This window comes from Episyrphus balteatus, chromosome 2 (assembly GCF_945859705.1).
Source record: "Episyrphus balteatus chromosome 2, idEpiBalt1.1, whole genome shotgun sequence".
In the NCBI taxonomy this organism is placed as follows: domain Eukaryota; kingdom Metazoa; phylum Arthropoda; class Insecta; order Diptera; family Syrphidae; genus Episyrphus; species Episyrphus balteatus.
The window spans coordinates 22,100,975-22,123,029 of record NC_079135.1 but is presented as its reverse complement, the minus strand read 5'-3'; the positions used below and the strand labels follow the sequence as shown (position 1 = coordinate 22,123,029).

The following is a 22,055-nucleotide window of genomic DNA, read 5'->3' as shown; positions in this document are numbered from 1 at the left end:
ACTAGGTAGATGGCATAGACTTTTTTTTTAATTTTATTTATTTTTCTTTCTCTTCAATTCTTTTTGGCACAGCTATGTTTAGTTAAAATATAATATTTAATAATAATAATCACCATTTCCTGCATTTTCAATCCTATTTCGTGTTGAATTACATCTTTTGTGCTCATCCATCGCTTTGCAATAATTCTTTGTCACTTCTTCAAATAGGGATTTCGATTTTGGGCACAAATTTTTTTGTTGTTGTTTGAGTGTGGTTTTGTTGTTCTTCTTTATATATTTTATTTTTAATCCTCGTCGCCAGTGATCGTGGGTGCCGTGGTTGATTTAAAAAAATGTATTTATTTGCTTTTCTTAAAATGATATTTTATTATTTCAATTTGTAATAACTATGTATTGTAACTTCAACTTCTGACGATCAAAACACAACTAGTGTCAATAGGTATCTTAAAAGAGAAGCAAGCAGCAAGTTGTGGGCGAGAATGCATTGCAGCTAAAAGTGCTGCATTGCATTCTGCGAATTTAAAGATAGATAAGATTCTTATTAAAAGCATTCTTATGAGAAGCATAAGAATTAAGAATGTGCTGACTCTATTTAAAGGGTCCGGATGTGACTATATCGGTTCCATATTGACTTGACCAATGAATTCAATTTCGATTTCTCTTCGAAACAATTTTTTTTCTTTTATTGTATTTTTTTTTTTTAATAATTCACGGGGTCTTCTTCATTGAATAATGAATATATATATATTCTGACGCAAACTCTTCGAAATCTATTACAACTTTCTACTAAAAAAGCAGCATATCGTAGAATCAAAATGATAACGACATTTATCGTCTACGATATCGTTATGCTATTTTTGTATTGGGTTAAGAGTAAATCATTTTTGACTTAAATGGTGAGTTAGATTTTTCTGTTTATAGCGCAGTCAAGCTTTTTGCTTTTCCGAGGTAATTTTTAAACATATTGCCTCTCATGGAATGGTTATTTCCTTCGCAAGCGAGTACCGTAAACTTTTGTAAAACTTTTCCAGTTGATATGTAATCGAATTTGACATCTCCCAAATTTTTGTTTTAATTTACTAAAAATTATTTCTTCCAAAAGTAAGCTATTAGTATGCCCTTGAATCTCCGTTTTTTTGTTAACAGCTGATAGATTACCCCTTTCAAGAGTTCTTAAGATCAATTACTTCCATTTTTGACTCAGTCGTAACTTTGCCTTGTTTTAGGGTATAATCACTGATTTTATTAATCAGCCGATTACCAACAAAAATGTTTGAGATAAAATTTCATTCACTAGATTATTTTAGTTTCTACATGACAGTTTAGAATACTAAGATTGATCAACTTTTAACGTATAGCTTCCTGCGTTTGAATGAATTTATCAATCAAAATGCAACACGTAAATTATAAAAATAACACGTCAACCACAGGTAACCTATTTTCATCGATAAACCTACAAAAATAGTCTAGAAAATTTAAAATATAGTTAGAAGAAGGATTATCGATTAGATTGGTTTTATGATTTATTAATAAATCGTGTCTAACCTAAATAAAAATAAGTTCAAACAATAATCTTCCACAAATCAAAAATACTTCAATAAAACACGATCGCTACAATATTTTATACCGGTTATATAAATTTAAACCAAATATAATCCTTCTTATCGATATCGCAGTGGCATACTGTAATCGATACAAATTGCTGATAAAAAGTTCAAAAATTGTCAGTGACATGTTTTTGTATATACTTTTCCTTATCAAATCATTATTTTATGATTAATAAATTAATATAAATCTTTAATGACTATTTAAGCACTGTTAATCTAAGATTGTGAAACTTTGACATTGTTAATTTTCTATTGGAAAAAATAATATCTTCATTTTGATCGAAAACTTTGTCGACAAAAGTTGACAAAATGATGATTCGAAGTGGTATAGTGTTTTTATTGTGTTTGGCGAGTGTCCTGGGAAAAGGATATGAAAAGTGAGTTCGAAAAAAATAATAGGGTGATTATTCATAATCCTTTAACTTTACTTAATTTTAGCTTCAAAATCTACGATGTTATAGCTACGAATCAAAAACAAGGAAATGTCCTATTTGAACTTTCCAAACAAGATGATTACGACTTCTTTATACTACCAAGAATTTTAAACCAAACTTCCAGAGTTATGGTACCTCCTCAAAAACAAAGAGAATTCTTACGAATTCTTGGTAAAAATCGAATGGATTATAATCTTTTGAATGCAAATGTTGGAAAAACTATCGAAGCCGAATTTGCTGCAAATAGAAAACCTCGAACCTGGAACTCCCGAAAACTTGGAACTGAACGTTATCATTCTCACGACGATATTAACAATTATCTTGATGTCCTAGCTGAAGAATATCCTAGTCGAGTGTTTGTAAAAAAAGTTGGTAAAACTTATGAAAACCGGACAATGAAAACTATTACCATTACAAATGGAGATGGCAAAGCTAACAAAAAGATCATCTTTGTGGATGGTGGAATGCATGCTCGTGAATGGATCTCTCCAGCAGCTGTAGTCTATGTTATCGAACAGCTCGTAGAGAACTACGAAGAAAATAAGGAACTTCTAGCAGACTACAATTGGGTTATAATGCCTGTGGTAAATGCTGATGGTTATGAATATACTCAGCAATCAACTTCTAATCGATTTTGGCGAAAAACTAGAACTCCTTACAAAGGTTCATTAAATCGCAATTGTCATGGTGCAGATCCAAATAGAAACTTCGACTTCCATTGGATGGAAGAAGGTGCATCATCAAGTCCCTGTTCAGAAACTTATGCTGGTCCATCGGGATTTTCTGAACCAGAAACTCGAGTTGTAAGGGACGTTTTGACTTCAATTCAAGATCGTTGTAAATTCTATTTGACTATTCATTCTTATGGACAATATTTGTTGTATCCTTGGGGATGGAGCTCGTAAGTTATTTTTGTTCTGTCAGATTTTCAATAAAAGTATTTTTTCGATATTTTTTTTTAGAGATCTTCCTGAAACTTGGAAAGATTTAGATGAAGTTGCTATGGCTGGTTATAATGCAATTTTGAAAGAAACTGGAACCATTTACACTGTAGGATCATCAACTAATGTTTTGTATGTGGCTGCCGGTGCAAGTGATGATTATGCATTTGGAGTAAATAATATTCCAATTTCGATAACAATGGAATTACCTGGTGGTGGAACTATGGGTTTTGATCCACCAGTGTCGAGTATTGATGGATTTGTTAAAGAAACATGGGTTGGAATTAAGGCTATGGGCTTGAAGGTTATTGAAAAGTATTAAGAGATCATAATATTTTATACCTTAGTTGAATTAAATAAATTACCAGTTTAATTTTTTGTATAATTTTTTTTTTAAGTAAAAAATATTTTAGGGTTTGAAATTTTTTAGTTAATTCGATACTCTTAGTCAACAAACGTACTTCTGCCAATCAAACTGGTCCTTTGTAACGTACTTTAAGATTGTTCTACAGGTAGAAGACGCCAAATCTAACTTTAAAAGATTTGAATAAAAGCTGCGACTTTTAGGTAAATCCATTCATAAGCTTATTTCAATCACTTCTGGTAAAAAAATAATGGGAAGACAACCCTCCATAAACCTACTGGAGTTGTCTTAGAAGTTAGAAGCCCTTAGAATCATAAATGGATAACTCTTTTGTAAACTAAGAAGTCGAGAGAAAAGGTTGCCAGGTTTCTTCAAGCAAATTATAAAAACCTTCAAACAAATTATAAAAACAATGACAAAAGACAAATCCTATTGCTTAAAAGGTTGAAATTTGATAAGAGAATTTCAGCCAGGGGGCGTGGCAACCGCCCCCATTTTCACTGAATTTTCATCAAATATAGAGATTTTCAATTCTACAGCCATACCTTGCAAAAAGTAGTGAAATCACAACAAAAACATACTGTTAAAAAAAAGAGCCAAGTTCTCCTATGTTGAAATTATGCTGGCACAAAAAGTACTGAGATGTAAAAGTGTACCAAGTTCTAAAGTTTGGGTTCAAATTCGTATCAATAAAATTTTGATTGTTCTCTTGACAATTTTTCTTTTAATTATCGATTTTTAAAGTTATTTCAAAAATTGCCAAGTAAACAATCAAAATTTTATTGATACGAATTTGAACCCAAACTTTAGAACTTGGTACACTTTTATATCTCAGTACTTTTTGTGCCAGCATAATTTCAACATAGGAGAACTTGGCTCTTTTTTTAACAGTACCTATGTTTTTGTTGTGATTTCACTACTTTTTGCAAGGTATGGCTGTAGAATTGAAAATCTCTATATTTGATGAAAATTCAGTGAACATGGGGGCGGTTGCCACGCCCCCTGGCTGAAATTCTCAAATTTTAAATTTTTTCCTTTGTATAAACTACCAGCTCTACCGTTCTACCAAATTTCAAGATTTTACGATAATCAGAAGTGCTATATAATATTTGATGAAAATTCAGCGGAAATGGGTGGATGCCACGCCCCCTGAATTGAAAATCTCAAATTTTCGATTTTTTCCTTTGTATACACCACAAGTCCTATCACCGTGTAAAATTTCAAGTTTCTACGATATCGGGAAGTTCTCCATAATTTTGATGATCTGTCAGTGAGTCAGTGAATCAGTGAGTCAGTGAGTCAGTGAGTCAGTTACGCTTTTTGCTATTTTTGAAGCCCTATATCTCAGAAACTACTCATCGTAGGAGGCTGAAATTTTGTGAGGTGTTTGGTTTTGACAGCTCAACAAATGTAGCGAGTTTGAAATTTCTAGCATCTTTGGTGTGGAAGTTAGAGGGGGGTCGAAAATGGCCTGAGTTGTTTCCTGTAAATAAGGGTGTAGTGCCAAAGTTGCTAGAGAACTTGGCTGGGCACTACCGTGCCCCTTGATAAACAAAAAATAAAAATAAAAAAAAACTGATAGGATAGAAGACTGAGATTTGAGATAGCAATAATATAGTGACAACCACTTATTGGAATAAGCGTTGTTAAATGACTAGGGTTGCCAGGCTCATCGTACGTGAAGTAATAAAAAAAATGTTATAAGTTATCCTGAAAAGTTACAAAATAAAAACTCAGTAGGTACCTATACATTAAGCGCTCTTAGATAGCTTGAATGAGTATGCTAGCGCAAGGGCTGCAAAAGCCATCGAAAATCAAAAAATTAGCAAGACTAGGTATATAAAATATTTTTATAAGCATACAAGTATACAAATGAATAATAGTATACCTCTTATTAACGCATACAAAAAACCAGATCCACAGGAACGGAGGTCAAACCGTAGGCGTAGGGTTGCCAGAGTCATTATAGTAAGTTTAAAAAGCTAATGCCTGAAGGTTAACGAAACATAAAATCCGACTTTTTTTTAGGTAATTTTTCCATATTATTTAAGTTTTTCTATTCTGAAAGGTTCTGGAAGGGTACAAAACTTGAATAATATGGAAAAATTACCTAAAAAAAAGTCAGATTTCTTAAGAAAAAAAATTTTATCTCGGTTATTTATGGAATATTCCCAACAATGTTGTACCATTTTGAAAAGAGAATTGAACACACCAACTTTTAAGGCAACTTGCCGAAACTTCGTAGAGCATTTTTTTTACACTACGGCTCATTGAATTAGAGTCATGTAAAATTTTTTAGTACTAAGTTGGGTAAAAACTTAATATTTTCTTTAAAACTGATGCAGCTAAGTTAAATTTGAATGCATTTGATAGCAGGGTTATTCAAGGTTCCGTAACAAAAGAAAAAAAATGAGAAAAATTAAGATTTGTAGTCACGGCACATGAAAAACCGTCACAGGGTGACCATTTTTTCGACTTTTTTTCAAATACCCATAACTCACAAAATATATGGCTGCGATTTTTTTTATTATTTTTCTGATAACTGTCACCACCTACCCTATCTACCGTTTTCGTTTAGACGTTAACTTTTGGGACACCCTGTATTTATAAAACTGTTTCAAATTTTTTGAAGGTGTGAAAATGGCAGAAGCTTAAGTAGGTACAAAAGGTTTGCCAAAATCTCACCAACATTTGTATGAAAAAAAATATATATATTCCAGTTTCGCCTGGAAACAGGCATTTATGAAAATTAAAATAATGATTATAGTGCAAACATAATACCGTCGGCGGAAAGCAAAATTGTTCTAAATTCACTTTTTATCAGAAATGAGATAATGATGGAGTTTTACTAATTTGAGGGTAGTCTTTCCGAATTTGAAAAGCGTTTTTGTCTAAAAAATTTCTTCAGCAAATAATATAATTTAATGGGACATCAAACAATAAAAACAGGTAAGTAGCCTTTTGAAAATGAGACCCAAGTATTCTTGATTATTCTAAGTCCCATCATATTTTGTTCTAAGTCCACTTTTTATATAAGGAAAGTGCGTACTTGTATAGGAATTGTTCTATGTCCAATTTTTGGTTTTTAGTTTTTAAAAATATTAAAAAATAGTATGGATTTACTTATGAAAAGAAAAGAACTTATGACTTATTCAAAAGAAAAGAACAAACTTTATAGGAAAACATAACTTGAATTACCGACGAGAAAAAAAATATCGCTTTCAATAAAGAAGAAAAAAAAAAAACCCTACAAAAGGTGATAGACCAGTGCCGATGCCTTCAAAAACATTAAAAAGAAAAAAAAATCATAGTAGGATGAAACCCATTGGATTTCATGTAACATTGATTAATCTTACGTTTTTTGAGTAATTAAAGTGTAAATTTGAATAAATAGGCCAAAATTGTAAACAATGATAAAAACTTTTTTTCGAATTCAAGCTTTTTTCATTTTTTTAATTTTACTAGAACATGTTCTATAGTATACTAATGTAAAATGTTTTTTACACCATCAGAAAATAGACATTTTAACGAACGAAATATCCACCGACTTTTTGAAAAAAGCTGATATTTTGACACGTGAATTTTCGATTGAAAATTAGGGTGTTTTTTTGGTATTAAGTCAAAATAAGGTGAACAAATTAATATTTTAAATCAAATAAATTACAGTGTATTTGAGACATAATAAGGTAAGTTTTCACCAAATTTCGTAGAAAAATTTTTGTTTTTGAAAAAGATAAAAATAAAAAACCAAAAATTCGGTTTTTTGAATTTTTCACATAAATTTTGAGGTTATGTGAAAAAATTGTTGATACAAAAGTTGTAGATCTTTTTATTACCTACAACTTTGCCATACAACTTTTTTCTATAGGATTTGTAGTTTTGCCGGAAATCGAGATATACCATTTTTTACCATTAAAAACTCAACCCACCCACTTCCCGAACTCGGCTCGCCCGTAATTTATTTTTCCTTTAATTTTCATCATATTCACCTCCTTTTCTAATGGGTTTCATTCTACTATGATTTTTTTTGGTTTCAAAAATTATCGACCCTGGTCTATGAAGAGAATTGAATTTAGAAAACTAAATTAGTACTTAGTCACACAAATTTTTTTTAAGGTATATTTTATCATTTTTTTTTTTACATATATTTAATACTTGGAAATGACCCTTTGTGCCATAGCCTTAATACCAATCCATGCTTCTGATACAAATGGATCAATATATTGTGGAGAAGGATTAAAACCGGAACCACCAGCTGGCAATTCCATTGTAATAGAAATAGGGATTCCAGCAACACCTAAAGCCCAATCATCACTACCACCACTGGCCTCATACAAAACATTTGTAGATGATCCTACAGTGTATCTAGTTCCAGTTGCCATTTTGATAGCCTTAGCTCCAGCTCTAGCAACTTCATCAATATCAGCAACATTTGATGGAAGACCCCTACAATGCAAAAAAAAAAAAAAAGAGTTTTATAAATCCAAAAGTTTGGAAACAAATCAATAACGAAACTTACGAAGTCCAACCCCATGGATACAACAAGTAATTACCATAAGCGTGAATGGTTAAATAAAACTTGGCACGTCCATTCAATTTCAACAATTCATTCCTCATAATTTGAGTTTCTGGCTCAGAGAATGCCGTTGGCCCCCTGAATGTATCGTCGCATGGTAAATTTGAAGCACCAAGCTCACCCCAATGGAAGCCAAAGTTCCTGTTGGGATCGGTACCATAACAAGAATTACCTGATGGTTTTCGGGTTTTTCTCCACATACGTGACGTAGTATGGGTATATTCATAACCATCAGGATTAGCTACTGGCAAAACAACCCAATCATATGTTGCCAAAAGGTCCTTATTGGCTGCAAAGTTCTCAACAAGTTGGTTGATAACATACAAAGCTGCAGCTGGAGCAATCCATTCTCGAGCATGAATACCACCATCCACCCAAATAACCTTCTTATTCGCCCTCTTGTCACCATTGCTAATTGTAATAGTCTTCATTAGTCTTCCTTCATAAGTTTTTCCAATCAAAGTAACCTTTACACGGTCAGGGAACCTTGCTGCCAATTCTTCGAGGTAAGCGTTTATTTTTTCGAATCTTTCAAAGCTTCGGAAAGAGATTCCACGGTTAATTGCACGAGACATGATGTTTTGTTGAGAGCGTTCAAGATTGATAGATTTTGACACATCTTCGTTCACAATTTTGAAATTAATAGAATTTTTAGTTAAAACTCTGTCGAAATCAAGTTGATCCTTAGGATTAACCATAACACGGGATGTGATATTCAAAGCTCTTGGAAGAAGGAAGAAGTCATAGATCCCACTTTGAGCCAGTTTCTCAAGGATTTGTTGTTGGAAAACATTTGAGGGTGTGACATCAAAGATCTTGGAACTGTCGGATAGAAAAATTATAAAGTCAAATTGAGAAGGATTTAATTGTAAAATGTATTGAAGATTAGAACAAGTTTCGTTAAGAACTTACCCTTCTAACTCTGCATTGACAACAGCCAAGCAACAGCTGGCTAGCAAACTCAAAAATATTTTAACTTCCATTTCAATCCTCACAGCTGAAAGTTATTCTTTCAACTAATACCTTATCTTTATCAAATGTCTCCATTTATATCTGCGTCTTGCAAAGACTCATTCTAAAACTTGTAAGTATCAAAATTCTTTTAATTCAGCATGCGTGTTAAGTTTTTTCTTAACTATTTATTCAAGTGTATGAATGATTTTATTTAATATTTTTTATTGTTTATTTAAGTTTGTACTATACATATCTTTAGTATTTTCTTATCAAATTTTAAATATTTACTCTTGTTCTTAAAGCTAAAAAAAACATATGTAAGCGTTTTACTCTTAATTTGTATGGTGTTTTATATAATTGTTTGATTTAGATTAAACTTCGCACTTTCATTATTTTTGGGTAAACAGTATTTAGAATAATGTGTTTTACCCTTTTAGAAAAAAAAAAAAAAATTGGTTATACCATTGTTTTATGGTGTGATTTTTTCTTATTTCAAAATTTCATCAAAAAGCTTTTTTTTTTTGTTAAAAATGTATGATCCTTTTGAAAATCAAATTTTGAAAATAAACAAAAAATTTGTAATACAAAATTTTGAAATCCATTTTTTTTTAGATAAAGTCTAAAAGTAAAAATGTTTGATGAGGTTCTTGTCTATATTAAACACCGTTTTCAAAAAGGTACCTATAAAATAAAACCAAAAAAATAACATGCATGTCCTGACTATACCCCTGATCCTGGTGATGGTTTATACCAAAGTTTAAAAAACAAGTTAATTGAACTGATTTTTCAAAAATTAACTCTGAATTCATAAATGTGTTTTAGAATATTTTACTTATGTTTTTATAAACGATTTAAAAAAAAAATTAGTTTAAATCGGTTGAATAAATTAAAGATTAAATCAGAAATGAAGAAAACGATTTCATCATACCGTAAACGGCAAAAAAAAATATAATTTGTACTTTAAAACTAGCACCTTATTATTTTGGATACTTTAATTGGCCCCAAAAAGTTAAATTTCGGTCAAAATTCATGACAACCAAAGTTTCAAGACAAATTTTTCAGTAGTTTGTACTTCAAAATAGATACAAACAGACTGGCTGACAGTCAGTCTCGAGTTTAATATTTTTACGAATCCTAAACTTGCCTTAGAGTACCAATGCATACCTATAGAAAATAAAAACATCTTAGCGTTTTTTTAACTTTAAATCATTCGAGTCAACCAAAGTTATTTAATATTTACTTAACAAACTTGAAAATTTTTTAAAATAAATTATTTTAGATTAAATAAACAAATCATACTGTCTTATTGGATTGGGTTATGAAATATGTTTGATTTAGTTCTTTTTTGATAAGTCGAAACATTTTTGTAATTTAATTATGGGGTGAGGGGGAGGTGCGAGCGTGGACACGCTTAACAAACAAAAATATTTTATTTTAAACTGAGCAATATGAAAATCATAGCATTTGAGTAAACAATATTTGAAATATTCTATTTGACGTTCTTAAATTACTTAAATTAGTTATTAAGTCTGTATGTGTCTGTTCTATTTGAGCAAAAAATTAACCACATTGATATAATGTAAAATTGAATTTTTTTTTTACTAAAAACTAATAAACTAACAAATTATTAATTTGCAGGATTTTTAAAATGTTCCCTTAATGCTAAAATATAATTTTAAGATTTTAAAACAAAAAGTGCCAAAGTTAATTGCATCGCAAAATTTGTAAGAAGATAATGCCAAAAAAAATTGTTTTTATTTCATCTTTGAGAAAAAATTTTGCATTTTTAACCCATTTCCGGCGGCTACCAGTTCCAGTTGACTTAGAAACTTGAAATTTTACACACTATCTGTTTTTGGCCCAATTAGAGGAAATCTGAAAATTTTGGAAAAGCTTTTGGTTTTCCAGAAAATTCACGTTGCGTTTTCGCAACGTTAACCGAAAGGGGTATCAAAATTTTTGAAATAATTTATTTTTACATGGAGTATGAATCAATTTTATTTGAGTATTTTTATGAAGAAATTAACTAAATAAAGATACACTGGGTAATAAAAGGTTGTTGAAAATAAAATAACAACATTTCTAATAAGTTAAACATTATATTTTTCAAGATATTACATTTCTTGCAGAAAAAAACGTATTGTCTGAAACACTTGCGACATCGTTTTGGTGACAGTATGTTTGATGTTGTCAAAAAATGATAAAAGTGACTACTTCATTCAATTCTTATCGTAGTGCAACTTAGTGATAACTTCTCTGAATTGATTCCTTTCAAAAATCGATAAACCAAATCAACACCCGCCAACAATCGGCAATTTTTTTTAAGTCTCAAAAACTAGAATACCGTCTTCTTACAGGTAATTTGATTTATTCTCAATGCAGAGCAAAAAACCAACTCTTGTGTTGTATTTACATTCATAGTTCGTGAGAATAGAAGTGGTAAATCAGAGCTGACCGAACTCAAACAAATGAGAAAAAGTCATGGTTTCATTGATTTTTCATTCGATAACTAAAATGAAATTGCACCTGTTCGCTGGAACAACAATTGTAACAGTCTCATCAAATTATTTGATGGACTCACGACTATATCAGGCAAAACGGTTTGATCGAATAAAGGGAAAACTTGTCAACATTCCAATGCCAAATTCAATTCGTGAAAACATCATAACGATGGATGGAATTGATTTATATGATAACGCTACGAGCAAATTATCGGATTCGAACTGATCAATTATATTTGACTATCAAATGCGCTGGATGAAGCGTTCCTAAAAGTATTGAAAATATATGTCATTTGCAAAAAGTTTGGTAAGAAAACACCAATGCCAAAACTAAAATTTAGAATATTTGTTGTAGATTCCCTGTTGCGATCAGAAACAAACAATGAACCAGATATCCAAACGGAAGGAAATCCCAATGAAGTGCTCCATTGCGACGTTGTAAGTGTTCTAGCCAAACTGCTTTTCCTCCAAGAAATGTTATATCCCGATTCATCAAAAATACTTCGATGAATACGGCACAAAATCACATTCTTTGAAAGCATAAAATTACCAAAATGTATAACTTTTTACAAATTTTGTTATTTTATTTTCAACAATCTTTCATTACCCAGTGTATCTTTATTTGATTCATTTCTTCATAAAAATACTCAAATAAAATGTATTCATACTGCATGTAAAAAAAAAATTATTTCAAAAATTTTGATATCCCCCTTCGGCTAACGTTGCGAAAACGCAACGTAATGCTGTCATCTTACCTGACAAGCAAGCAACTCAAATAAATTACTTCAGCACTATTTTAGAACATAATTTGAACCCTTATTTACCTGTAGTTGAGACTATTTAGAAAAATTATAATTTTGACTATATTTTTCAAAAGTTCAAAAATTTTACCTCAAAATTTTGAAAAACTCGAATTTTCATAGCCCCAAAAAAGATCGAAAAAACTTTTTTACAAAAAATCCAAAAACAGGTCGATTAGATAATTTGACTATCTTTCCAAATAATCTTTTAGTTTATTTAAAAATATAATCAGTTATGTTCCAGAAGTCTTCAAATATGACGTTGCGAAAACGCAACGTTAGCCGGAAATGGGTTAAAATAAATTTGAAATTGGAAGGAAAAACGGATTTTCATGGTTTTCGGAAATTGGAAACATTGAATTAAAAATATCGAGCACTCATATTAACATAGTTAAAATATTGTTTCAATTTTACCAATGAACCTTGTTTTTATATATTCGATTGAAGTCATGATTAATACTAAGGGATCGCGTTTTTTAGTTCTTATAAAATATTATAATCTTTCCCAGTTTTTTTCTCTACTGGTACTCTTATTATATAAAAATTGTTCTTGTTAAAAGTTTAATATTTTCATAGATTTAAATGCTCTTTTATCTTTTTTTTTGCAAGACATTTGAATCAAACGTTTCACTTTTTATTGAAAAACAAGAATTTTTAAGCTTCGTAGATTCGTAACTTTAAATCAGTACCTACCTTAATTTTTTTATTAGCTTGATCATAATATTTAAATTTTTCTTAAATGTAAAAGATATGTAAAAAGAGAATACATTTTTGTAAGAAATTAAGAAACAATTTTGAATTTGTTCTTTGGAGAATAAAACAATTAGAGCTATTTTTTTTTTAAGAAAAAATCTACAATAATTTTCAAAGGCATAACAAATTAGCCATTTAAAAAATACATAAATATTAATGAACTAAATATAAAGTTAAAAATTCAACGGAACCCATTTCAGAAAATTATTTTTCAAAAAAAAAAAAAAAAAATTATCCAAAAAATAATTTCATGATTTTTTTTACGAACGACAAAGTAAAAAAAAAATGCACGACTGGGGTCGCACGTACTTGCTCTTGCAGTTCAAAGCACTTTTATGTTTGTTTACTTGTAGATTTTACGAGCTGCCTCTAAAATAAATTTTAAAGAAATTTTGTTGAGGTTGGGAAAGAGCCGACATTTAGACTAAATTTTTTTCATATAAAAATTTTTTTTTGTATTTGACTTTTTTGAGAAAAAAAAAATGCAATTTTATTGCCATTGCTTTAAATATTACGTATACAAAGTTTAATCAAAATCGTTAGAGCCGTTTTCGAGAAATTCGCAATATCGTATTTTTTTGTATGGGAGGTATACGTTCTAAACGAGATAAAAAAAAAAAACAAAAAAAAAACCAACTTTCAGAATTCCATAAAAATCATCTGTACCAAATTTGAAGAAAATCCATCCACGCGTTAAGGCTGTGGAAATGTGTACAGATGGACGCACAGACGCACAGACGCACAGACGCACAGACGCACAGACGCACGGACGGATTTGCGAGATCCACTTTTTGGAATTCTCCATCATCGTAATGTTGGTTTTGATTAAAACCTCAAATTTTTTTTTCGACACGAAACCAATACTTGCCCTATAGAGCAAGTAAAAAGAGTATATTTCAAAGTACAGTTTATAATGGTTCAAATTATTTTTCTGCGCTTTAGCCATTTTTGAGATAAATACAAGTAAAAGTGCGTACATATTTGTATTTTGTGGATACTTATTATACAAGAACCATTATTTTAAATGTCTGCCATACAATTTTCTTGCTGGCTCTTTTACTTCTAAACCGATTTCAACGGGAATTTTTTAGAAGAGCTTGAGTAGCTTTTCTATTTAAATTTTGTATTTTTTTCGATAGTTTTTTAAGTTTCATATTTTCTTGTTAATAGAATCAAATTTTTCAAAAATGTTCTTACTAATTTTTTTTTCATGTGTGGAATGTGGATTAGTTATTCTTCAAATAGCGTTCCAATTCAATTTTAAATTGTTGCAATTTTTTTTATTTTTTAAAGTATGTTAATTTTTTTTTCGTAATTAAAAACAAATAAATGTTTAAATATTTTAACAATTCATATAAACTAAATAATAACATTAAATTGAAGTTACTCTTTTGTCAAGATGTTTGACACTTTAAACATTTTGTACAATTACGTGAGACCAAGTCATGCATTCTTTCTTCCTTTATTTGGAAATCTAAAAATCTGCAAGATAGAAACAGCTTTTTTTATCTGGGAAAATCCAAAAAAAAAAAAATGTGAAACATATATCGTGCAACTGAATAAAGCTTAATGGTAGACAAAGCTAAGCAGAAAATTAACTAAAACCAAAATTAAAAATCAATATTAACAGACTTTGCACAGTTAAATTATGCATATGAACCTAAAACAAACATTTAATAAAAGATTTATAAATCGCATGTGGCGTCTATAAATCAACTCGTGGATAAAATATTGACAAATTGGTCTACAGTTAGAAAGTATAAGTACATATAAATGGAAGAATTTTGACATAGAAATCACTAGTTGAAGTGATATCGTTCGACTACGATCATAGTCATGGGTATTCAAATTTTCTTAGGTTTACTCGCCTGCTGTTGCTTGACTTTCGTCAATGCAGATTTAGAAGGGTTAGTTCTTTAAACAGGGCCTAAAAGTTAAAATAACACTTTTTTATTGTTAATTTAACCTTTTAGTTACAAAATCTACGATATCACTCCTTGCAATGCCTTCGAACAGCATATCCTTGAGGATATGGACAGAATCAAAGGTTACGATTTCTTACATCGTCCAAGAGCCTTAAATGTCTCCTCTCGTGTTATGGTCGGCCCAAAGGATCAAAATGATATCGAAAGTACTCTAACAAAGTTGGCTGTCAATTTCACAATTTTCAACGATGATGTCTCGAAATCCATAAATCGTGAACGTATCCAAAATGGAAAAGTCCGATCTCTATCTCGTGGAATATCTTTCACCAACTTTCAAAGATTCGACCAAATCAATGCTTACCTCGATGAATTAGCAGTTCGATATCCCGATCGTGTGAAGGTTGAAAACGTTGGCAAGTCTTATGAAGGCAGACAGTTGAAGACAATTACAATTAGCAATGGCGATAGGAGACCTAATAAAAATGTGATTTGGATTGATGGTGGTATTCATGCTCGCGAATGGATTGCTCCAGCTGCTGTACTTTATGTCATTCAGCAACTTGCTGAGAACTTCCAAGTGAATAAAGACATTTTGACTAGATATGATTTTGTTATTCTGCCAGTTGTTAATCCTGATGGATATGAATACACTCACACCAGGGAACGTATGTGGAGAAAAACTAGGAGGCCAACGGCTTTCGGATGTCCTGGTACCGATGGAAATAGAAATTTTGACTTCCACTGGGGTGAAGTTGGTGTTTCTAACTCAGCATGCGACGAAACATTTAAAGGACAAAAAGCGTTCTCTGAACCAGAAACTCAAATTGTAAGGGATCAATTGTTAAAATTGAAGGGACGTGCAAAATTTTATCTGGCCATTCATGCTTTTGGTAATTACATATTGTATCCATGGGCTTGGACAACGTAAGTTTTTTTATATCTTCTCATCAAATCGAATTGATAAATCATTTTCTTTATCTTAGAGCACCTTCACCAAATGCTGCTAGTCTCGCTGAAGTCGCTAACGCTGGAGCTTATGCTATTCAAGCGGCTACTGGAACTAGATACACTGTTGGACAGCCTTCAAAAGTCTTCTATGCGGCTGCTGGTGGTGTTGATGATTGGGCCTATGGTGTTGCTGGCATTCCTATTTGCATTACAATGGAATTACCTGGTGCTGGTTCAACTGGATTTGATCCTTTTCCACAGCATATTCTACCAATTGTTTCTGAAACATGGATCGGTATCAAGGCTATGATTCAAAAGGTTATTTCGAAGTTTTAAATTATGATGTAAGGTTTAAGGTAAAATATTTATTTGCAAAATATTTCAATTAAAGACAATAAAAATAAAGTTTAAGCATACTTGCGATATTGCGATGGTAAGGAATGCCAAAAAAGTGGGTTCCGAAAGTCCGTCTGTCCGTCCGTCTATGGACGGATTGACTTCAAACTTAGTATTTTTGGAGACTCTTCAGAACGGTTATTGGAATTCATTTTTTTGGACCAAAAATAACGGTAGGTAGGTACCTACTTGTCATATACCAATGTAAGTAAAGCTCGAACGATTTTGTTTAAAAAATTCAAATGCAAGTTTTAAAACAAGGTATGTCTTGTAACGAACATTTTTTTTTGGAAATCATTATTAACGGTACCTGCCACAGAACCGTTTTTTTCAAATCCGATATTCTCCGAAACGGCTTATTCGATTTCAACGAAACTTGTTGTGAAGAAGCATTAATATAATTTTAATATATTTAAGTCAAAAATAAAATTTCGAAAAAAAAATAATTTTTGGATTTTTAAAAAAATTTAGAAATTTTTTTTTTTTTTTTAATCAAATTTTTTTTGAAATTTTGTTTTTAGATGTTGGTTAGTGATTTCTACAAAATGGCATACCACTTTTATTTTAAAACTATTTTTCCAAAAAAATATTTATAGAAATTAGTTTTTTTTTAAAAAACGGCTCTAAAGATTTTGAAAATTTCATTTCTATAAATGCATCTTTATATATCAATCAAAACTGCATACTTGTTTTGGAGGGCAATTTGATTTCAGCTTTTGTTTTCTTTTTTTTGTACCTACATCCTACATATAACGTACCTACATTTCCCAAATTTCTATATAAAAAGTCTTAAAAATTTAAGCAACTTGAACTCTAAGAGCAAGTTCGTGCGAGCCAGTCGTGCATTTTATTTTATTGCGGCCTTATTTCCTGGGGCCGAAGTCAAAATATTTAGATACTTTTTACGTTTGGAAAATGCAAAAAAAAAAAAACGTTTTTAACTGTTTGAGGTTATGCTCTAATGTACCGGTTCCTTTAAAAAACTTTGTCTTCTGTCAAAACTGTTTAAATTTTTCCGATATTTTTTTGATATCTGAGATATCTTCAGTTGTTTGGCGTACTATAATATCAAAAAAGAGAAATATAACGCTTATTTTATAAGTAGGATATTTTTAAAAGAAGAGCAAAAGCAGGGCATTTTTTAAAGGTAGAACGTTTTCGTAAATAGAATATTTTTTTAAATTATGCATTTTTGAGGCAGGAAATCTTTAAAGCTGGAGCTACGGAATCTTCATAATTTGGGCATTTTTAAAACTAAAGCTTTTTTGAAGGTAGGGCATTTTTATAAGGGCAACCTTTTTGAAGTTAGGGGATTTTAAAAGCTAGAGCATTTTTGAAAGTAGGACATTTTCATAACTAGGGAATGTTTTAAGGTAGGGCATTTTTAAGGCAGGGAATTATTAAAGGTACGGCATTTTTATAAGAAGAGCATTGAAGGAATGCATTTTTCAAGGTAATTCCTTTCTGATTTTTAATATAGGGTATTTTCCAAGGTAGGGATATATAAAAATCGGGAAGCCCCTGAAGAGTACACTTTTTTCACTGAATTCGACATTTTGTGAGTTTTTTTTTAAGTAACATACATACATATTTCAATGTACTAACTGCAGCTCCTAAAAGTATAAGTAGTTTTTTCCAAGCACCGATTTGATGGTATTAAGCTTTTGGTAAACATTGAAATTTGTATATTAAAACTATTAGCCTGTTCGCTTTCTGCTTATAGTCTATATGTCATCGTTTTTGAAATTCTTGCCACACCAATGAGATAAGATTTTCTGTAGACTCGAGTCAAACAGCTAAAACAAAATTCTTTCCTCAGTTCTCGAGTTAATTTTGCATTTGACTTATCTTTACTACTTTGCATAATAATGATAGAGTCATCAAACACTTTTTTCTCTCGAAATTCTTAGTTATTCAATATTATTATTGTGGATATTATTATTATATTATTCAATCGTGGAAGGGAAACACACAACTTTAACATAAATAAAGTAAATATATATTTTGTAAATATTCAAGTCATGCAAAACAAAGCCTTTTTTAATCAACAATAAATTGTAACAAACTAAATTCAAAACATGGAAATAACCTTCTTAGCCATAGCCTTAATACCAATCCATGTTTCTGATACAAATGGTTGAATTTGTTTTGGTGATGGATCAAAACCTGAACCACCAGCTGGCAATTCCATTGTAATGGAAATTGGAATACCAGCAACACCTAAAGCCCAATCATCACTACCACCAGCAGCAGCATATAAAACATTTGTCGAAGATCCAACAGTGTATTTAGTACCAGTTGCTGATTTAATAGCATTAGCTCCAGCCTTTGCTATTTCATCAATTTGGTTAACATTTGATGGAAGAGATCTATCAAAAAAGAGAAGATTATAGAACCAAAGACTTTTGATGCGGATAAGAAATAGAAAAACTTACGAAGTCCAACCCCATGGATACAACAAATAGTTTCCATAAGAATGAAGGGTCAAATAGAATTTAGCACGTCCCTTCAATTTCAACAATTGATCCCTCACAACTTTAGTTTCTGGCTCAGAGAATGCCGATGGCCCCCTGAATGTATCAGCGCACGATGAATTTGAAGCACCTACCTCACCCCAATGGAAGTCGAAATTCCTATTAGCATCAGTACCGGCACATGATCCGCTTGGCTTCCTGGTCTTTCTCCACATTCGTGACTTGGTGTGAGTATATTCATAACCATCAGGATTAACCACTGGCAAAATAACCCAATCATACTTTGCCAATAGATCCTTATTTTTTGCATAATTCTCAACAAGTTGATTGATAACATACAAAGCTGCAGCTGGAGCAATCCATTCACGAGCATGAATACCACCATCAACCCAGATAACATTCTTTCTAGGGTTCTTGTTACCATTGCTAATTGTGATGGTCTTGATTTGTCTGCCTTGATAAGACTTGGTAACATTGTTAACCCTTACAGTAAAGGGGTATTTAGCTGCCAATTCATCGAGGTAAGCATTGATTTGGTCGAATCTTTGGAAACTACTGAATGAGATACCACGAGTCATAGATCGGAACAACATATTTTGAGAACGCTCAAGATGGATAGATTTCGACACATCTTCGTTGACGACATTGAATTCCAGAGAGAATTTGTTTAGAATGCTTTCGAAATCATCTTGATCTCTGGGGGCAATCATTACACGGGACGATACATTTAAGGTCCTTGGTCGGTGGAAGAAATCGTAGTCTTCATTGTTGGCCAAATGTTCAAGAACTTGTTGTTCGAAGGTATTGGAAGGTGTGACGTCATAGATCTTGTAACTGGCAGATAGAAAAGTTGGTTAAAGGTTAGACAAAAATAGTCGCATTAGGTATACAAAATGTTTAAGGTCTTAACTTTAAAATAGCTTGAAAGCTAATAATTCTAAGAATTTTTCTGAGCTTTTTTTAGGCTCATTACCTACCAAAAGTTGTTCGAAAATTTAATGAGTTTGACAATTTATTCAATTTTATTCACATTGACTAGGTCATTTAGGGTGTTCTAAGTTAATTATGTTATCGTAATTTTATCGAAACGAAGTCATTTCCTGATCATTTCACTAAATTTTTGTCGTACAAGAAAATATATAAAAACTTACCCTTCTAACTCTGCACTGACGAAAGTCAAGCAACAGCAGGCTAATAGCCCTAAGAACACCTTAGCATCCATTGTTATCCTCTTTGTTAAAAGTGATTCTTTCAACTAATGGTTTCTCGCTGTTTAACTTTTCCATTTATATAGATGTAGCCTCTGTGCATTGAAAGTGGAAGTTGAGACAAAAATTGATAACAATAATCCAGCTATGAGTAGAAAGTTAGAAGACTTTAAATGATAAGAAGCTTTTTTTTAGTTGTGATTTGTACAATACTTTTGTTTAGGTAGGTACTTGAGATAAATAAATAAAGCTACTTTTATAAGTGGTTTCTTTTTTATTGACAATTGAATTAAATTTATAATCTTTGAATAGTAAATTTATCAATTGTTTTTGGTTTATCAACTTTTTTTTCATAAATTAAATAATTTATTTTGATTTTTACTTGCTCTATAGGGCAAGTATTGGTTTCGTGTCGTTGTTGGTTTTAATCAAAACCAACATTACGATGATGGAGAATTCCGAAAAAGTGGGTCCCGCAATTCCGTCCGTGCGTCTGTGCGTCCATCTGTACACATTTCCACAGCCTAAACGGGTGGATGGATTTTCTTCAAATTTGGTACAGATGATTTTTATGGAATTCTGAAAGTTGGTTTTTTTTTTTGTTTTTTTATATCTCGTTTAGAACGTAGGTATACCTCCCATACAAAAAAATACGATATTACGAATTTCTCGAAAACGGCTCTAACGATTTTGATTAAACTTTGTATACGTAATATTTAAAGCAGTGGCAATAAAACTGCATTTTTATTTTTTCTCAAAAAAGTCAAATAACAAAAAAAAATTGTTTTTTATTTAACAAAATTTTGCCCTAAATGTCGGCTCTTCCCCAAATATCAATTTTGTTTTAATTTAGTGCCAGCTTTTAAAATCTACAAGTAGACTAACATAAAAGTGCTTTGAACTGCAAGAGCGCAAGTACGTGCGACCCCAGTCGTGCATTTTATTTATTTTGCAAGATAGTAGATACATAAAATTTATACCTATATCAGATAGATAATAGACAGGGATACATTTGTATTAAATTTTAAACCACTTCGTATACATAATTCGGAGATAGCAGTAAAAGGATAATCTTTTTTTGACACGCGATAACTTTTACCTGAAGCACATATAGAAATTTGATTTAACTTTATTTCGCATGTTGACAAATTTACCTTTCATATCACACATAACGGTATATGCACTTCAAACTACATATTCTTATATTGAAAAACTTCAAAACTACCGCACAAAACACCTGTGTGGAAGATGAATCCAACATTTGGCTGAGATAAATTGGGAAGTTTTTATGAACAATTTAACCAAAAAAGTGGCTCAAATCTCCCGCATTACCCCTACAATTTAAAGTACCTAATCAAATCACATTACTATTTCCTGATTATCTCTTTAGGGTTAATTAAAATAATATTTAATATCTATGTAGCTAGTTGCATATTATAAGAATAAAAGACAAATTAATTATTTGAATAAGTGAATCTTTAAATTTTTTCCATGACAAGTTTTTTTGATATCAGGATCGATTAGCAATAATTGTTTTCAAACGACACTAAGATAATCGCAAAAATAATTCTATTTTTATTTCAAACCATTTTTCAGCCCACTTATCCGATTTTTTTTTTTCTGCAGAACATCAATCTGATATAAAAACAAAAATAATGAATATTGAATAATTAAAAGATAACTTTGATTAACACCTTATAATAACTGCGTAGACACATTTTAGTTATACCTCCACTATCTTAATTTGGTATGGGCAAAATTATGTATTCATTTATTAGCCCAGGAAAAATAGATTTTTTCAAGGAAAAAAATTTGTAACAGGCTGATTTTTGGTATACAGCATGGTTTACAAAAAATTTTCAAACAAAACTATCTGGTACCACTCACCGTTTAGAAATTATATCGCTTCAAACTCGCATTATGTTTTTCTTGATATTTGTATATTTGTTATTTTTATCAAATTTTTTTATATTAAACATTTTTGTATATTACAATTTTTTGTAAAATAACCTCAGCTACAATTTTGTAGAACATGATTTTTGTTTAAAACCTACTGCGTTTTTAAAATAAAAAATGTTGTGACCTTTGACCCCTTATAATGGGACTAGCGGAAAGAGGAAACTTCAGGACTTTTCACATATTTGTAAACCACCATAACATAAAGCTGAATACCA

The 22,055-nt window shown here is 31.0% G+C and overlaps 4 protein-coding genes across 4 annotated transcripts; 2 read left to right on the top strand and 2 right to left on the bottom strand.

Annotated features, from left to right (window-relative positions):
* Positions 1 to 1,916: 1,916 nt before the first annotated feature.
* On the top strand, positions 1,917 to 3,367 carry LOC129908356 (carboxypeptidase B-like). The gene is made up of 3 exons (XM_055984791.1): positions 1,917 to 1,984; positions 2,046 to 2,942; positions 3,004 to 3,367. The coding sequence occupies exons 1-3, from the start codon at positions 1,917 to 1,919 to the stop codon at positions 3,302 to 3,304; spliced, it is 1,266 nt and encodes a 421-aa protein (XP_055840766.1). The 3' UTR covers positions 3,305 to 3,367.
* Positions 3,368 to 7,468: 4,101 nt separating this feature from the next.
* On the bottom strand, positions 7,469 to 8,920 carry LOC129908536 (carboxypeptidase B-like). The gene is made up of 3 exons (XM_055985115.1): positions 8,835 to 8,920; positions 7,866 to 8,744; positions 7,469 to 7,792 (listed from the first exon to the last, which is right to left on the bottom strand). Exons 1-3 carry the CDS (start codon positions 8,903 to 8,905, stop codon positions 7,495 to 7,497), a joined length of 1,248 nt encoding a protein of 415 aa, XP_055841090.1. The 5' UTR covers positions 8,906 to 8,920; the 3' UTR covers positions 7,469 to 7,494.
* Positions 8,921 to 14,766: 5,846 nt separating this feature from the next.
* LOC129908353 (carboxypeptidase B-like) lies at positions 14,767 to 16,139 on the top strand. Its single transcript, XM_055984786.1, has 3 exons — positions 14,767 to 14,837; positions 14,904 to 15,779; positions 15,839 to 16,139. Exons 1-3 carry the CDS (start codon positions 14,767 to 14,769, stop codon positions 16,137 to 16,139), a joined length of 1,248 nt encoding a protein of 415 aa, XP_055840761.1.
* Positions 16,140 to 18,175: 2,036 nt separating this feature from the next.
* On the bottom strand, positions 18,176 to 19,947 carry LOC129908538 (carboxypeptidase B-like). The gene is made up of 3 exons (XM_055985117.1): positions 19,825 to 19,947; positions 18,635 to 19,507; positions 18,176 to 18,568 (listed from the first exon to the last, which is right to left on the bottom strand). The coding sequence occupies exons 1-3, from the start codon at positions 19,893 to 19,895 to the stop codon at positions 18,271 to 18,273; spliced, it is 1,242 nt and encodes a 413-aa protein (XP_055841092.1). The 5' UTR covers positions 19,896 to 19,947; the 3' UTR covers positions 18,176 to 18,270.
* Positions 19,948 to 22,055: the final 2,108 nt, after the last annotated feature.

What these genes read in the sequence shown, in the direction of transcription:
- LOC129908356 (XM_055984791.1), top strand. Translation starts at nt 1,917, where the DNA reads ATGATGATTCGAAGTGGTATAGTGTTTTTATTGTGTTTGGCGAGTGTC. An exon ending in CTGGGAAAAGGATATGAAAA is followed by an intron (nt 1,985 to 2,045) that starts GTGAGTTCGAAA and finishes ACTTAATTTTAG; the next exon opens with CTTCAAAATCTACGATGTTA. An exon ending in TATCCTTGGGGATGGAGCTC is followed by an intron (nt 2,943 to 3,003) that starts GTAAGTTATTTT and finishes ATTTTTTTTTAG; the next exon opens with AGATCTTCCTGAAACTTGGA.
- LOC129908536 (XM_055985115.1), bottom strand. Translation starts at nt 8,905, where the DNA reads ATGGAAGTTAAAATATTTTTGAGTTTGCTAGCCAGCTGTTGCTTGGCT. An exon ending in GTCAATGCAGAGTTAGAAGG is followed by an intron (nt 8,745 to 8,834) that starts GTAAGTTCTTAA and finishes TCTATCCGACAG; the next exon opens with TTCCAAGATCTTTGATGTCA. An exon ending in TATCCATGGGGTTGGACTTC is followed by an intron (nt 7,793 to 7,865) that starts GTAAGTTTCGTT and finishes TTTGCATTGTAG; the next exon opens with GGGTCTTCCATCAAATGTTG.
- LOC129908538 (XM_055985117.1), bottom strand. Translation starts at nt 19,895, where the DNA reads ATGGATGCTAAGGTGTTCTTAGGGCTATTAGCCTGCTGTTGCTTGACT. An exon ending in GTCAGTGCAGAGTTAGAAGG is followed by an intron (nt 19,508 to 19,824) that starts GTAAGTTTTTAT and finishes TCTATCTGCCAG; the next exon opens with TTACAAGATCTATGACGTCA. An exon ending in TATCCATGGGGTTGGACTTC is followed by an intron (nt 18,569 to 18,634) that starts GTAAGTTTTTCT and finishes CTTTTTTGATAG; the next exon opens with ATCTCTTCCATCAAATGTTA.
- LOC129908353 (XM_055984786.1), top strand. Translation starts at nt 14,767, where the DNA reads ATGGGTATTCAAATTTTCTTAGGTTTACTCGCCTGCTGTTGCTTGACT. An exon ending in GTCAATGCAGATTTAGAAGG is followed by an intron (nt 14,838 to 14,903) that starts GTTAGTTCTTTA and finishes TTAACCTTTTAG; the next exon opens with TTACAAAATCTACGATATCA. An exon ending in TATCCATGGGCTTGGACAAC is followed by an intron (nt 15,780 to 15,838) that starts GTAAGTTTTTTT and finishes TCTTTATCTTAG; the next exon opens with AGCACCTTCACCAAATGCTG.